At 40.2% G+C, this 15,615-nt stretch overlaps 1 protein-coding gene across 2 annotated transcripts in view; it reads right to left on the bottom strand.

Moving 5' to 3' along the window:
• The window catches only part of tmem131 (transmembrane protein 131), an 87,260-nt gene that overhangs the window by 51,444 nt on the left and 20,201 nt on the right, over window positions 1-15,615 (bottom strand). The window contains exons 2-3 of one of the 2 annotated variants that reach the window (XM_016992338.2): window positions 7,675-7,715; window positions 2,681-2,777 (exon numbers count right to left, since the gene is read on the bottom strand). In XM_016992338.2, the coding sequence (XP_016847827.1) occupies window positions 2,681-2,763 (83 nt within the window). In that variant the 5' untranslated portion in view covers window positions 2,764-2,777; window positions 7,675-7,715. The remainder of the gene's footprint in view (window positions 1-2,680; window positions 2,778-7,674; window positions 7,716-15,615) is intronic. The other variant, XM_008107092.3, reaches the window with a different exon arrangement.

Genomic DNA, 15,615 nt, shown 5'->3' with positions numbered 1-15,615 from the left:
TTGTCTATTTTTGGTGTTTAATGCAGTGGTAACTGTTTGGGTCCAAGGCAGATGATTTGCATTTGTCATTAGATCAGCTGGAAGTTTCAAGTCCTATCTTAAGAGGACCACACAATCATGCCTCCTGCCAGCCAGAGGGAGGCTGCAAGGCCCAAGGTTTCTTTTCTTTTAACTATTTCTTTTCTTTTGGACATAGACGACTGAAGGGGAGGCCTCAAGGCCGGGAAGCGCCGCGACCCCAAGGAGGGAGGCCGCCAGGCCGCAATGTTTTTTTCTTTTGTTTTTTTTAGATGGAGGCCTCCAGAGGCGGAGGCAGGGGTGGCCGCAAGGCCGGGAAGAGCCCCCCCCCGCCGTGTCCTAAAGCCTCCCTCCCCTTTTCCCCTCTTCTGAGGAGGGCCCTACCTTCCCAGCCTCAGCTGCCTGGGCCTCTGTCTCTCTTCCAGGGATTGGAAAGAGGGGCTGCCTGCCTGTACTCTCAGGCAAAAATATCATATCTAAAATCACTGTGGTGTAATAATACAGAACAATATAATCTCTAAAATCAGGACATTAAATAAAGAGGAACACTCTGAAAATAGGAATTCCAGAAAGGAAACAACCAGGGTCAGCTAACACCTCCCAACAAAGGATTCCCCCAGGCAGGAAGCAACAATATAATCTCTAAAATCTGGACATTCAATAAAGAGGAACACCCTAAAAAGGGGAATTTCAGAAAGGAAACAACCAGGGCCAGCTAACACCTCCCAACAAACAATTCCCCCAGGTAGGAAGCAACCAGGCTTCCAAACAGCAAGGCTATTCAGTGCTGTTCAACCTAACCAAGCAAGACTTCCCCTTCATTGTACACTCTCAGGGTTTCAAGCTATCAGGCTACTCCGTCTCATTCAGCTTGCCCAAGAAAGGATGCCCCTATGTAGAAAGCAGTCAGTCTTTGAAACAGCGAGGCTATTCAGTACAATTTAAATTGGCTAAAAAAAACCATTTCCCTACAACGCAAGTACCCAGCCTTCCAAGCAGCAAACCTATTTCATTGTATTCCAGCTCACCAAACAAGGATTCACGTAAGGAGAAAACACCCAGACTTTAAGGCTGCAAGGCATTCACTGCTATTCCACCTGGTCAACAAATGATTCCCATCAGCCACAGCAACACGTGGCCGGGCACAGCTAGTTGCCTTATAAATTAGTTTACTCTTTGAACATACCAGTCACACATTATAACTATTCTCAACATATACAAAGGAATCACGCATTAATCTCCTTTATGAATAAAACTAGCATTTTTACCAAGAAAATCAACTATAACCCCCAAAAAGTCCAAAATGTGGGTAATACTTGCATCTTTCAGAGACCTCTTTAAACTAAGGAATTCAGAAAATCTGTGTCATTTACATGTGGATTAGTGCTGAGTAGATGGCCTCAGAACTACAGCAATAATGTGCCTAACTGAATCAGAGCAATACATGTCTGTAAACTGCAATTGCACTAGCTATGGTCTTACACATTAAATCTCCAGCATGTTTAGCAGTCTGAATCTGTTGCCATGCAAGAGAATGAACGTCAGCCTAGAGGATGGGAGTGACTATGTGATTTTACTCTTGAAGGCTCTAAAAAGCATAGGAATATTTTTGCCATAGAAACTTCTGCCAATATAGGGGCTGTAGTTAACAATCAAGGTGGGAAAAGCAACAGCAGAATAAATTTTCTTTCCCCATCCAACTTCTTATTTGCTGAGCCAGAATGAATATTTTTGAGAGATCTTGAATGGGGCAGCATCCACAATAATTGAATTTGGTTTTGGATGTTGTGTCACCTTTAAGTCACCTGTTGACTTCTGATGACCCCAAGGACCCCATATACTTCCCTTAGGCAAGGAATACTCATAGGTGGAATCTATGGTGTCTGCAGTACCCATCCTATCTTAAATGTATAAATAAAAGACAGCAGGAGTAAGATAAAAAGAGTAGGGGTAGGTAAAAAGCAGAATGGGAAAGGGAGAAATAAAAGGGAGAGAGAAAAGTAGAAAGAAATGGGGTGGGGTGAGGAAAGCTTCATGCTTAATTATCTATGAGCCTAGAGCTGTGTGAGCCAGCATAGTGTAACAGTCTGAAACTGGACTATTACTCTGGAGACCAAGGTTCAAATTGACACTCAGTCATGGAAACCCTCTTGGGCAAGTCACACTTGGCTTCAGAGGAAGGCATTGGGAAATCCTTTCTGAACAAATCTTGCAAAAAAAAAAACCTATGAAAAGTTCACCTTAAGTTAGCAATGACTTGAAAGTACAGAACTAGTACAGTGTATGTTGTACACTAAAAACTGTAATGATTCCATTTCAGCCCACTCCAAGTAATATAGTGATATATATATTATACATTAATACACAATAGAAATCAACCCAGACTACAATCACTTATTTAATAGAAAATTCAGTATGAAAGGAAGAAATAACTTGGAAAGAAGAGGCATAGTTTCCTACACTTCAAAAAATAACAAAAAAGTTCAGCTTTTCATGAAACTTTTAATTCAAAACTAAAAACACAGAGATATGAAATAAAAAACAATGTAAGGTAAGCCTTGTACAAGTAAACAAAAATGTTTGAAACCTTCTAGAGACCACTTAAGGGCTTTTTTCTTTCTTATACCATATAGAATCTCACTGTACCGATCTAAATGAGTACCTTTCTCCAAGGATGTGCGTCCCTGCAGCCAGTTTCCCTCTCTTGTCTCCCCGACTTCTGGTAGATCCATGAAAGTCCCTCATTCACAATGTGTTCCCTACCCAGATATGAAATGATTGCATTAGCCACTCAACTCTGGTGGACTTCAGCAGCCGATGTAATCCCTTCTCATCTGGCTCAAAACTTTTCCCATGAAAAAAGGCCCATGGAGAAGAGGGTGCTTCGGTGGCTCTATGGTAGACTTGGGGGGACACCAGTAAATGTCTTGGCATAGCATAGTTATACACGCAGACCTACTACACTATGCTGAGCCATGCAGTGTTCATGTGTTTTCCATCTGCTTCTTCTAATGTGAACTGCATCGACAGTCTCTCCCACAGAAAACAATAATATCACAGCTGGTTGCTGCTGCTTATTAAACAACATAGCGTGCTTTCTAATTTGAACTGGTTGTCAGAAAAAATGCCTTATTTTAAGTGGATTGAACCAAGTCATCCTGAGGTCACTATATTCTAGATCTAAAGTGTTAAGTGTTCACAAAAGGCAACACCAACAACTTAGCATGTTATATGTGGTTCTTACATCAATAATCTGCATAATCAATTTACAAAAGGTTTATAATTCTTGTTTTAAGATAATAACAACAAACTAAAATAGCAAAAATAATCAAATTCCATCATCCCTCCATGTTTGTGGCTTTCTCCTTTGCAGATTAGATCATTTGGGAGTTTGTAGCTGCTGCTTAATTACCTCATACTTCTTGTTTCATTCCTACTGCTGCTCTTTTGCCTGTTCACTACTGTCCTGCCAATAGCTTCAGCACTTCACTCCTTCTTCTTGTTTCTACCATGAAGCCTCATCCAGATTTTAAACTCCTTATTTGCCTCTATTTCCCACCTTCCCAGTACAAAGCCTCATATGGATTTTAAACCCCTTCCTTTGTTTTTCCCTTCTCCATCTTCCCACCATGAAGGCTCATCTTGATTTTAAAACCCTTCCTGCCCTACTTATGGTAGAAAGGTTCAGAAGGGAGATGTGAACAAAGGAGGTTTAAAATATGGATAATATTTTCATTGTGGAAAAGTGGGGAAGGAAATGAAGGCCTGGCAGTGTTACTAGGACAGGGATGGAGTGGGGGAGGGGTGGATCAAAGGGAAGTGGGTTTAAAAACTGGAGTGAGTGGCCAGGGCTGTTATTAACATAGGATCCTGTAGCATATACATTTGTGTGTATGTGGGTATTTAGAAGTTAATTTAATATCTATGGGCAGTAAGAAAAAGCAGTCTACATATTAGCTCAACAACAACAACAACAACAACAACATTTATTTATATCCTGCCCCTCTCCCAAAAGGGACTCGGGGCGGCAAGTAGCTTAGTACAAATCATAAAAGAATTTGCTCCAGAGAATTCCAGTGGACAAATATGAGATAAATTATTCTTCCTCCTCCCACCAAAACTCCCTCCTCCTTTCTGTTTAAATATAAAGCAGTAACTCACAGATCTTTTCTCAATATGTTCAGGACTTGGAGATGTAACATGTCCATTATAGTCACAAATGCAGTTTGTTTAGTAAACCCAGGCCTCATCTACCCTGCCATATAAAATCTAGATTTTCTGCTTTGATCTGGGTTATATGAGTCTACACTGCTACATAATCCAGTTCAAAGCAAATAATCTGGATTTTATATTGCACTGTAGATGGAGCCTCAGTCAGAAATTTGTGGGACTTTAGTGGACATAAACAACAACGATCAACTAGCTTAATTTTTATTGCATCATGAATAAAGAATCATGAAGTATACTGCACTAGAGATAACACATATATTCAGGAGTAGCTGTTGGTCTTGCAGCAAATTCACAAGCAAGATTTTGTTGCATTTTGCTGCATGGCTAACATGAAGAATGTATTTTCTCTTGATTTCAGAATATAGCTTGAGTGAATATCCTTTATCAGAACTCGAAATACTGAAAACCTGAATTTTTTTGCTGCTAGCTGCCCACTTCTACCTTTGGCAAAAGGGGGCTAGTCACACATCTAGCACTAGTTGAGATTTTTCTCAAAGTGTCCTGGTGTGGGAAAGAGGATACACGGCTTCCATAAAGACGCTTCCATCTTCAACTTCCACTTGACCAATGTTAGCATGCAATGAGGAGGGCACCTTGGAAATGACTGTGAGAATGAATAAAATGCACCCCATTGGCTGATTAAAAAGACCCATGTACATGTGTGTATGTGTGTGTTTTCCTTTCCCAGTTACTTTTCTAAAAGGCCTGAAAGTGTGCAAACAGCCGGGGAAGCATCTGAGAAGCCTGCTTTTTGTAGGAGATATTTGTAAACAGAATTAGACCAATAAATTAGGGAGTGTTGCTTGTGGCTTTTAAATTTGGTTGCATATTGCTGAACTAGAGATACTGAGAGATGAAAACAGTTAGTGTCACCATTTAAGGTTTTTGAATTTCATTCACCAATATGTCTTATTTTGAATTCTCAATACAAACTAGGGGTGTGCACAATATCGTTTTGATAGATCGTATTCGGGGGCTTCGGGCAATGCAGTCGAATCCCTGGAAACAGGGTGGGCGATGGGGGCAGCTGTTGGCCGGCAATAACAGTACACATGGCAACCGATCTTTGGCTGTATCCAGCTGCCACATAAGAGAAGCGTGAGAGTTATTCCACTCCCCATTAGCTTTGCCAGAACCAATCAGAAGAAAGAGGGTCATGTGTCTTTTTGTAAAGCTGGTCTATATATACCAGAGTGAGCTCCTCCATTTTTCTGTGGTGCCCTGGCATTTCAGAGAGAGAGAGAGATCATGCTAGTTAGCTCTGTGTGTTCTATCTCAGTGCTGTCGCTGATTTTTAGTGCTTAGGGATCGCTTTTTGAGAATTCCAATCTTTTTCTTCTGCATTAAATTTTCTTAATTAATATCTTTCTCATAATCTTTCTTTTATTTTACTAGTAATTTCACTTGGGAGGAATGGGTAGGGGTGTATTTGGTGGGGGTGAGTTTAAAAAGGGCTTTTGTGTGTGTTTGTTTAAATATTTTAGGGGGGGGGGGAGTTTTGCTATAAGTTGACTGAGTGTGGGATAGGTTTAGGGTATAGCTTGACTCCCTTAGGTCGTCATGGGGAGAATTTCCCCAGCTCTATCTTCTGGCTTCTCTATGCTGTCCTGCACCAGCAGCCTAAGTTCCTTCCTCCTCAAAATAAAAGTCCCCTTTTCTTCTAATTCACCTCTTTAACTCTCTGTCTCTGCTATTCCCAGCTCTACTGTCTGGCTTGTGTGTATGTAATTTTGCACCAGTCTAGCAATCCCTCCTCCATACTAAAAAAAATGCAAAAAAAAAAGTCCTTTTTTCTTGTTAGTTTACCTCTTTTGACTCTCCTATTTTTCTTCTGGCTTTTGTGTATGTGCCAGATCTCTGAGTCTATTTCTCCTCAAAATATATATTTAAAATATTAAAAAAAACTTTGTTACTCTTTTCCCTATTTTTCTTGTTTTTGTGGGCTTGCAAAAAAGTACTGCAGTGTGCATACACTCTTATACACACACACACACACACACACACACACACACACACACTATAATAACAACAACAGCAACAACAATTATAATGAGGTGCATGATGTAGGTGCTGGGTCAAGTGTTTAGGCTTTTGAGGGGAGTGAAAGCCAGTGGGAGTGGGAGAGGGAGAGGTGGCACTGATGAATGTGATCCTCTAACAACCACCAAAATTCAAAGATCATCCTTTTTTTGGGGGGGGGGGGTACTGCTGCTTTTTAAAAGACATGTTATTTATAGAATCTTTAAAAAATTCCTTAAAATCTGTGGATGACTGAAATGTTCTGAAACTTGGGGGGCTTTTAGTCATAAATGTGTCCTTCAAGTGTGGCCATACTCATCCCAATAGCCATAAAAATGATGGAAAGAGGAACCTTGCCATTTCCCCCATTGTCGCCAATGAGCCGTATCTTCCTGGAGCGAAAACAGAACTTCCAGCAGACAAATCGCAAAACAGTATTTCCCCCCCCCCCTCCCGATTTCAGGAATTTCCCAGTAAACAGAAAGGGAGGTGGGCAAAAAACGGGATTGAAAATGGGATGAGTTTTTGACGACTCGCACGCCCCTAATACAAACCAAAGGACTGATAACTGATCATAACAAACCTCTTTTACTATCATTATAGAAGGCTTCATAGACCAAATAACTGAAAAAACCTATATACTAAGAATATCTGATTTCCCTTAACTTTTGCTTCAAAAAGTTGCACAATTGCTTATAATACAGAAGGCCATAGAAACCCATATCACTGCTCCAAATATTGCTGGCAGGCCAATGTAGTCATATAAGATGGCATGTATCAACTCCAGCCTAAAATTTTAGACACATACATATTAGTCAAACCCATAAATATTAAATCTGACAATCTGTAGAAAGAGGTTCAATGCTCATTTGATTTGAAAAATGTCACCAACAACTGCATTGTTGTGGCTATTTCAAGGAGAATTATAATAGGCTGCAAACATATTTTTGACTGTTTTATAGCGTTCTTGAACAGCTGTATGTCAAGAATGGATACAACATTTTTAAAAATTAAACTATAAGTGTTTCACAAAATGCATAAAATAAAAACTTGTTTTTTTTAAGGAATTTGTTAAATGAGAAGAATAGATGTACTAACAGAAAAGGGGGGCACATAAGTTTTGCAGGTATCTCGCTTTCCATTTCAGTGACTGGAGATCTTGAGAATAACATGGATATTTGAACATGTATGTGAAATCACCTTTCTTTTTAGTAGAACCCTCATCTTTATCTAAGGCATATATGAGAATACAAGAACTCCTCTTTGCAGAAACAAATCATTTGCTATTATCTATAGAGATTTCACAAAACAAATTATCATAACATTTTAAAGTTTAAAGAAGGATAAACCTAAACATTAGTGGGAATTTCAGGGAAGAAATACTACATATTATAGAAAATATCTTACCTTTTTTGTTGATAGGAACTGAGGCCAACAGTTGTCTCAGTCTGAAAAAAAGCAAGATTCAGCAATAAATATATATATTATTTTTTTAAAATCCTGATAAGTGAGTTATTTATTTTGACTCTGGAAATCAAGTCTCAAACCCCAATCTTAACAATTAGCCATCCATTCCCATAATCAGAAACCTATCATTTCTAGTCAAACAATTTTACAAGCTGCAGAGTGTTTCAGCTTAGTGACATTTGGATAGTTTAGATAGCAAATGACCCTAAAGGTTTTGCTATGGGAGCTGTTGAGGTGCCTTCAATGAGCAGAAGAGCAAGACAGATCTTCTTTAAAGAGATAATAATAATAATAATAATAATAATAATAATAATAATAATAATAATAACAATTTTATTTTTGTATCCTGCCACTATCTCCCCGAAGGGACTCGGGACGGCTCACACAGGGACAACCCCAAAACAACAACATAGCATAGCATTACATGCACAGTAATTAAACAGTAATTTAAAACATTACAACAAAAGATAAAAACAACATAACATGACAGTTACTTTAAAAGCCTGAGCATCAATTGCTACACATGGCAGAGGGTGACTAGTGCAGAGCTCCGAAAGGTCCATAGATAAAAACAGGGCGAGTAAGGGAAGAACAAGGGAATGAATTCCATTAAAGTGCTATAACAGGAACAGTGATAAAGTGCCGTACGGATTTGTGAACAGAATACATGTCTGATGGGCTTATTTACAAGTGAAAGGTGATATAAAATGGCCAATATATGATCCAAATAAACTCTATATAGTTATTTACAATCAACAGGGTTTTTAAAAGCGATAGACTCTATTAACCAGGTCTTGCATGGATTAAAAGTAAACCATTTTCTAGCTGAACATCTAAATAAGCATATGGAAAATTGATTCTCAATGTGTACTTACTTCATTTTATTCATTAAGTAAATATGCGACAATGAAATAACTGCTATTTTAAAACAAAATTAATCAAGACAGAATGACAGAACCATTTGAATCAGTGGTTCTCAACCTGTGGGTCCCCAGATGTTTTGGCCTTCAACTCCCATAAATCCTAACATCTGATAAACTGGCTGGGATTTCTGGGAGTTGTAGGCCAAAACACCTGGGGACCCACAGCTTGAGAACCACTGATCGAAATAATCACTGTAATTTAATTGCTACATAACTAAATCTAAAGCAAATGATGATTTTTTTAGTTACATTTCTGTATTTACTTGAAACACACTGATATGTAAACACACAGTAAAAGATGCTTGCAAGTATAAAAAGCAACCATTTAGGATTTTTCTAGAGACTCCACACCCCAGACTGGTTCTGGAAACTGAAAGAATATAATAGAAATGTTCAAAACTGGAATAATGGGATCTGAAACTTGCCTAAAGAACAAACTTTGAGATTCTGTTCACGTCACTTCCCATGAAAAGGTATGCAATATGACACTACTACTCAAGCCTTTTAAAAGTTCAGGATACTGTCCTTTAAAGGTTAAGCACAACTCTCTTAGCGATATCAGTAGGATTTAAAATCTTAACATTATCTGAATAGTGCTCTTAAAATCCAGTAAGACTTGTAAGATATTCTGCTAAACAGGAATTGCTGCTGTGGTCTAATACTTGAAATATGACAACAGTACCAGTACAAGAGCTATACAGTGTTCCCTCACTTATCGTGGGGGTTAGGTTCCAGAACTACCCGCAATAAGTGAACGCTATATATTTATACATTATTTTAGTAGCTATACTATTTTAAGTCTTTATCAACCAATCGTGTGTTGATAAATTGCCTCCTTCTCCTCTTGTTGCCACTTAGGCTCCTTTTCTCTCCCTTTGGCTTCTCCTTCTTCCCTTCCTTAGGCTGTAAATTGTAATTTTTTATGATTTATAATATTCTTTTAGAGTTTATTGAAAAACCGCAAAACAGCGAATCCGCAAAAAGCGAACCACGAAGTAGTGAGGGAACACTGTACTGGAAACAAAGTTCATTAAATTAAATACAATGACTACTCTCAGTAACTAGAATCCAGCATGTCATATAATTAAGCATGTATCAAATTTAACCAAGCAGAAGAATTAATCCTTTTTTAATTGTATGCCAAATATAATACTTTAAAAATTAGTTTTGAAATATATATCTTGCAATACAGTTTAGATTTTGAATACACTATGCCATAGTAAATCATGTCAAAAAGATACAGCATATATTCTATTATCATAACTAGGCAGAATGTACCTTGTTTAAAACAAGACTTAAAAGATGACCAAGAATGTAAGTGGAGATGATACATGTTATATTCTGATGAGTCAAGACGCAACCCTCATGGAAGGTTTCTGTGTTAAGGTTCCTAATCCAAGCCATTCCTCTAAAATTATGCATGTCTTTTGCAACAACCAACTATGAACAGCAGATGCAAACCACAATTTCCACCATCTCTGCTCCTTAATTGCAGAATTAACCTCTAGAGCTCCAATAATTGTCAATTACATTTGCACATGGCTATCTCACTTGTGATCCATTTTGCTTCCATTACAGAACTCAGAGCAGCAATTGTGGGGTTTCCAGTCAGTCTCTCATCTAAGAACTAATCAGATCCTGGTCTCTTTCGCTCCAACAGTGTGAACCCATAGTCTATGCTTATTGATATGACTGATAATATGTGAATATGTATGTTACATTTATACGTTAGTTTCCAGCAGTCTGTCCAAAAGCTAGAATTCCTTACAGATATCCCTTCAGAACAGGCAGTAGGGAACCGCTGGTCCTACAAATGATATTTGAATCAACCCCCATTAATTCCAGCCCGTATGATAAATTGTGAGGAATGAGGACAGTCAGAACCCATTAGCTTTGGAAGGGCTACAGCTGCCCATTCTTGATTGAAAGACTAAGGTTGAAATTCAATGTGCATTTATGGGGAAAGGACTTCAGTATGTGGAATGGGATTCATTTTTGTAGATATGTGTAAGATTCAGGTACAAGGATGCTCTGTGGGTAATTTTTAAACTGGACAACTACACCTAGATCTGGTATTCTGTTAGGAATGGGGTGATAGTGACAGTATAGTAGAGAAGCTTTCTATAGTTCCTTTATTATGGACCGATTACTACCTGATCAGGTTTGGACTCACTGGGACTCTAAACTTCTGTAGCGGTAGTGGACTGATTAAGAAGGTCCACCCCAGGAGGCTTATGAATCTTGATGAATTCTTGGTGGCTGTTGAGGATTTTCTTGCCACTTCGGTAGGTGATTCTGTCAAAGCTTTGCTGGATCTCTGGAACATGGTGGTAGTTAGGGCAGTTGACAATTGCACCCGAACATCTCCTTTCGCAAAGTATAGCCAAATCGACTTCATGGTATTCCAGGGAGTTGGCAGTGATGAAGCAACTGAAATGGAGACCAGAGCATCGTTGACGTAAATCTCGCAGCAACTCTGACCGAGCACGGTGTAGAGCTCATTTAAAAGATCCTTTGTGGCTTCCAACATTGCATCTGCAAAGAACCGCCCTAGAGAGCTGTTTTGAGTGGTCAAAGGACTGTTAAACCCTGCCCAGCCAGGGATCCCTGACCAGTCCACAGCTCATTGTGATGAGTTTGCTAGATTTTTTACAGATAAAGTCACTCAGATCCGCTCCAATTTAGAGCCAGTATAACTGAAGCATCTGCTTGTCGTTGTTCAAGGGATTCCTTTCAACTTGTTCAGCCTGGAGACGTGGACAAGATCTTGAGAGAGATGAAGGCTTCTAGACCCCTGCCCATCCTGGCTAAATAAATTGGCCAAGGGGGGACTGGCAGAGTGGGTGAAGATGCTGGTAAATGCCTCCTTAGCTCAAAGCGTAAAGCCATCTAGCTTTAAGGAGGAAGTAGTAAAACCTTTATTAAAGAAACCAGCACTCAATTGAACAAATTTAGGTCAGTATCAAATCTCCCCTTCCTGGGCAAGGTTCTAGAGAAGGTGACGGCCTTCCAGCTCCAAAGTTTCTTGGATGAAACCGATTATCTGGATCCATTTCAATCTGGTTTCAGGCCCAGCAATGGAACTGAGACACCACTGGTCGACTTGATGGATGATCTATGAAGAGAGCTAGACAGGGGGAGTGTGTCTCTGCTAGATCTCCTGGACCTCTCAGTGGCGTTTGAAACCATTGACTATGGTATTCTTCTGGGCCGGCTCTCTGAGATGAGGCTAGGGGGCACTGTTTTGCAGTGGCTCCTGTCCTTCCTGGAGGGCAGCTTCCAGATGGTGGCACCGGGGGACACCTGTTCAACTCCCTGGCCAATAACCTGTGGGGTTCAATTCCGTCCCTCATGCTGTTTAATATCTGTATGAAACCGCTGAGAGAGAACATCTGGAGTTTTGGACTTCAGTGTCAAATTTATGCAGATAACACCCAACTCTATCACTCCTTTCCACTAAAGCCAAGGATGCCACCCAGGTCCTAAACTGGACTGGATGAGGGCCAACAAGTTGAAATTAAATCCAGAAATGATAGATGTACTCCTGGGGGACCAGGGTATGGGATTACAGCCTGTGGTGGACGGGGTCACACTCCCCCTGAAGACACAGGTTTGCGGTCTGGGGGTGCTCCTGGACTTGTTGTTGACCCTGGACCCTCAGGTTTCGGCGGTAGCCCAGGAGCGCCATTGCACAATTAAAACTTGTGCGTCAGCTGCGCCTGTACCTTGAGACGCCAGATCAGGGCATGGTTGTCCACGCTTTAATTATATCCTGTTTAGATTACTGCAATGATCTCCATGTGGGGCTGCCTTTAAAGATAGTTTGGAAGCTTTAAAGAGTGCAGAGACTGGCAGCCAGATTTCTAATTGGAGCACCATACAGGGAGTGAACAACTCCCATGTTACGGCCAGTTCACTGGCTGCTGGTCTGCTTCTGGGCTAAATACAAAGTGCTGGTCTTCACCTATAAAGCCCTAAAGAGTTCAGGCCCAGACTATTTGACAAATTGCATACCCGTGTATAAACCTGTTCGAATACGGCAATCAACGGAGGGGGCCCTGCTCTTGGTCCCACCCCCGTCTCAAGCATAGTTGATGGGAAAGAGAAAGGGGGCCTTCTCTGTGGTCACCTCATCCCTCTGGAACTCCTGCTCTAAGAAATTGGAATGGCCCCATTGCTTCTCTTTTTTAAAAAACAATTGAAAAATCAGTTGTGGGAATTAGTTTACGGAAGGAAGGAAAGTATACTACCATCTATTCTACTTTGCGACAATGCTGACAACAGATAATTCTAAATTATGGAGACCTACATTTTTATATGAATTTTAATTTTGTTTTATGTGATATGTTTTATATATACAGTAGAGTTTCGCTTATCCAACATAAACGGGCCAGCAGAACGTTGGATAAGCGAAAATGTTGGATAATAAGGAGGGATTAAGGAAAAGCCAAATATAAAATGACATTGTGATTTTACAAATTAAACACCAAAACATAATGTTTTACAACAAATTGACAGAAAAAGCAGTTCAATACATGGTAACATTATGTAGTAATTACTGTATTTATGAATTTAGCACCAAAATATTGCAACATTTACTACAAAACATTGACTACTAAAAAGCAGACTGCGTTGGATAAGCGAAGGTTGGATAAGTGAGATTTTACTGTATGTTTTATATGATACTAGCTTGGGGACCTGGCGGTGCCTGGGTTATTTGAAAAAGGCATTATTTGTCTTTGAATGTTATGTATTCTGTTTAGAGTGGGTGAACTGCAATTCCCATAATCGTGGGTCAATCCTCCCCAAACCCTGCCAGTATTCAAAGTTGTCCATTTTGGGTCTGCATGCCAAGTGTGGTCCAGATCTGTCATTGGCTGGGTTCAGTGCTCTTTGGATACAGGTGAACTACAACTCCCAGAATCAAGCCCCATTCCCACAAACCCCTGCAGTATGTTCAGTTGGTTATGAGGCTTCTCTGTGCGAAGTCTACTCCCAGTCCATTGTTGGTAGGGGTCACTGTTTCTCTGGATGCAGATGAACTATAAGTTCCTTTCCCCCAAACTTGTCCAATATGTTCTACTAGCTGTGCCCGGCCACGCGTTGCTGTGGCATTGTCTGGTGGTGTTGGTGAGAAATTGCTGAGGTAGTGGTAGTATTGAATGTCTGTTGTATGGCTGTCTTTATGTTTAGTATGCACACTGAAGTGGTTTATATGGCAGTGTGGAGTCAAGATAATCCAGTTCAAAGCAGATAATATAAGATTCTAAATGGGTTATATAGCTGTGTGGAAGGGCCTTGAGTCTACACTGCCACATAATCCAGTGCAAATTAGATAATCTGTGGAAGAGGCCTAAGTGAGGCCTAACTCTGCCTGTGCTCTGGGCTGAGTGGGTTGCTAGGAGACCAAGTGGGCAGAGCTTAGCCTTTAAACTGGCAGCAATTGGATAAAAACTATTATTCCTCTCCCTGTAATTAGGACTTTATTTTTCTTTTCTTTTTGTTGTATCAACCTAGAGCCGTGAATGATAGGTTGTGTTGTCAAATTTCAAGGTTGGGGGGCCTGTAGTTTTGTTGTTTTGTCAGCTGCCCTGATGCCATCACTCTTTTATATATATAGATTGGTTATGGGGACTCTGTGTGCCAAGTTTGGTCCTGGTCCATCATAGGCGAGGTTAAATTGCAGGTGAACTATAAATCCCAGTATCTACTACTCCCAAATCTCCAGGACAATTCCTCTCCAAACCCACCAGTATTCAAATCTGGACACATCAGGTATGCATGGCAAGTTTGGTCCAAACCCATCATTGTTTGGGTTCATAGAGATCTGAGTGTAGGAGAACTACAACTCCTCTAAATTCCCCAGTAGGAGTCATAGTGCTCTGACTTGAGGCAGGGTGAACTACAACTTCCACCATGTGGAGTCAATCCTCAAACTCCTGCAGGAAATTTAGTTGCTGTTCAGTTCAGCTCTGTTTGTGATGCAAACAGATTTGAAAGGGAAGGGCGGTAGGCGGGGTCATGCAAATTTCACAGCAATGGAGAACCATGGGGTGCCTGCCTGTGGTGGAGAAAAATGCAAAATCTAGAATGAAATGGTTCCCAAATGAAAGCATTCCTTGGGTGGTGGGCCGTAGTGTTTGGGAAGGACATTGGCAGGGATTGGGCTGCATATTCATGGAACTCGCTGCAACCGCAATGTCAGTGGAAAAGAGTGACTTGGTGGCTCCTCAGCACTGGGAACTATAGCCTGTTTGTGGAGGCCGGAGGCTGTTTGTGTGAGCGGACACCCGTGCCACATACAGTCATATGGGCTTTCACTTTTATTATGGATATAGATATAGATAATAGATAATAGATATATATAGATATAGATATTTATAGATTTATCCTTAACTGACAGTTAATTGTTTATTATGTTTTGTACTAGCATTGAATGTTTGCCATTTTTACTTTGAAAGCCACCCTGAGTCCCCTAGAAGAGAGAGGGCAGGTTAAAAATAAAGTTTTTATTATTATTTATTAGACCTGAAAAAATGCAAGTCAAGGTGAAATTCACCATTTCAGCAGTTCTTCAACTGTTCAAATTCCTTCTGACAATTATCCTTCCCATCTTCTGTCCTTTTCTTTAAGTCCGTTCTAAACCATTCTCCTCTCCCTTTATTTCTTCATGTCAATTTCTTTCATTGGCCTTTCATTTGGCAGCGGACAAAACAACAACTACAGGCCCCCCAACCTCGAAATTTGACAACACAACCCATCATTCACGGCTCTAGGTTGATACAACAAAAAGAAAAGAAAAATAAAGTCCTAATTAGAGGGAAAGGAATAATTGTTTTTATCCAATTGCTGCCAGTTAGAGGGCTAAGCTCCGCCCACTTGGTCTCCTAGCAACCTACTCAGCCCAGGGGACTGGCACAGTTAGGCCTCAGGCCTATTCCACACTGCCTATAAGATA

This window comes from Anolis carolinensis, chromosome 3 (assembly GCF_035594765.1).
Source record: "Anolis carolinensis isolate JA03-04 chromosome 3, rAnoCar3.1.pri, whole genome shotgun sequence".
Classification (NCBI taxonomy): domain Eukaryota; kingdom Metazoa; phylum Chordata; class Lepidosauria; order Squamata; family Dactyloidae; genus Anolis; species Anolis carolinensis.
The sequence above is the reverse complement of the archived record's forward strand: the minus strand, read 5'-3'. Positions and strand labels throughout refer to the sequence as shown.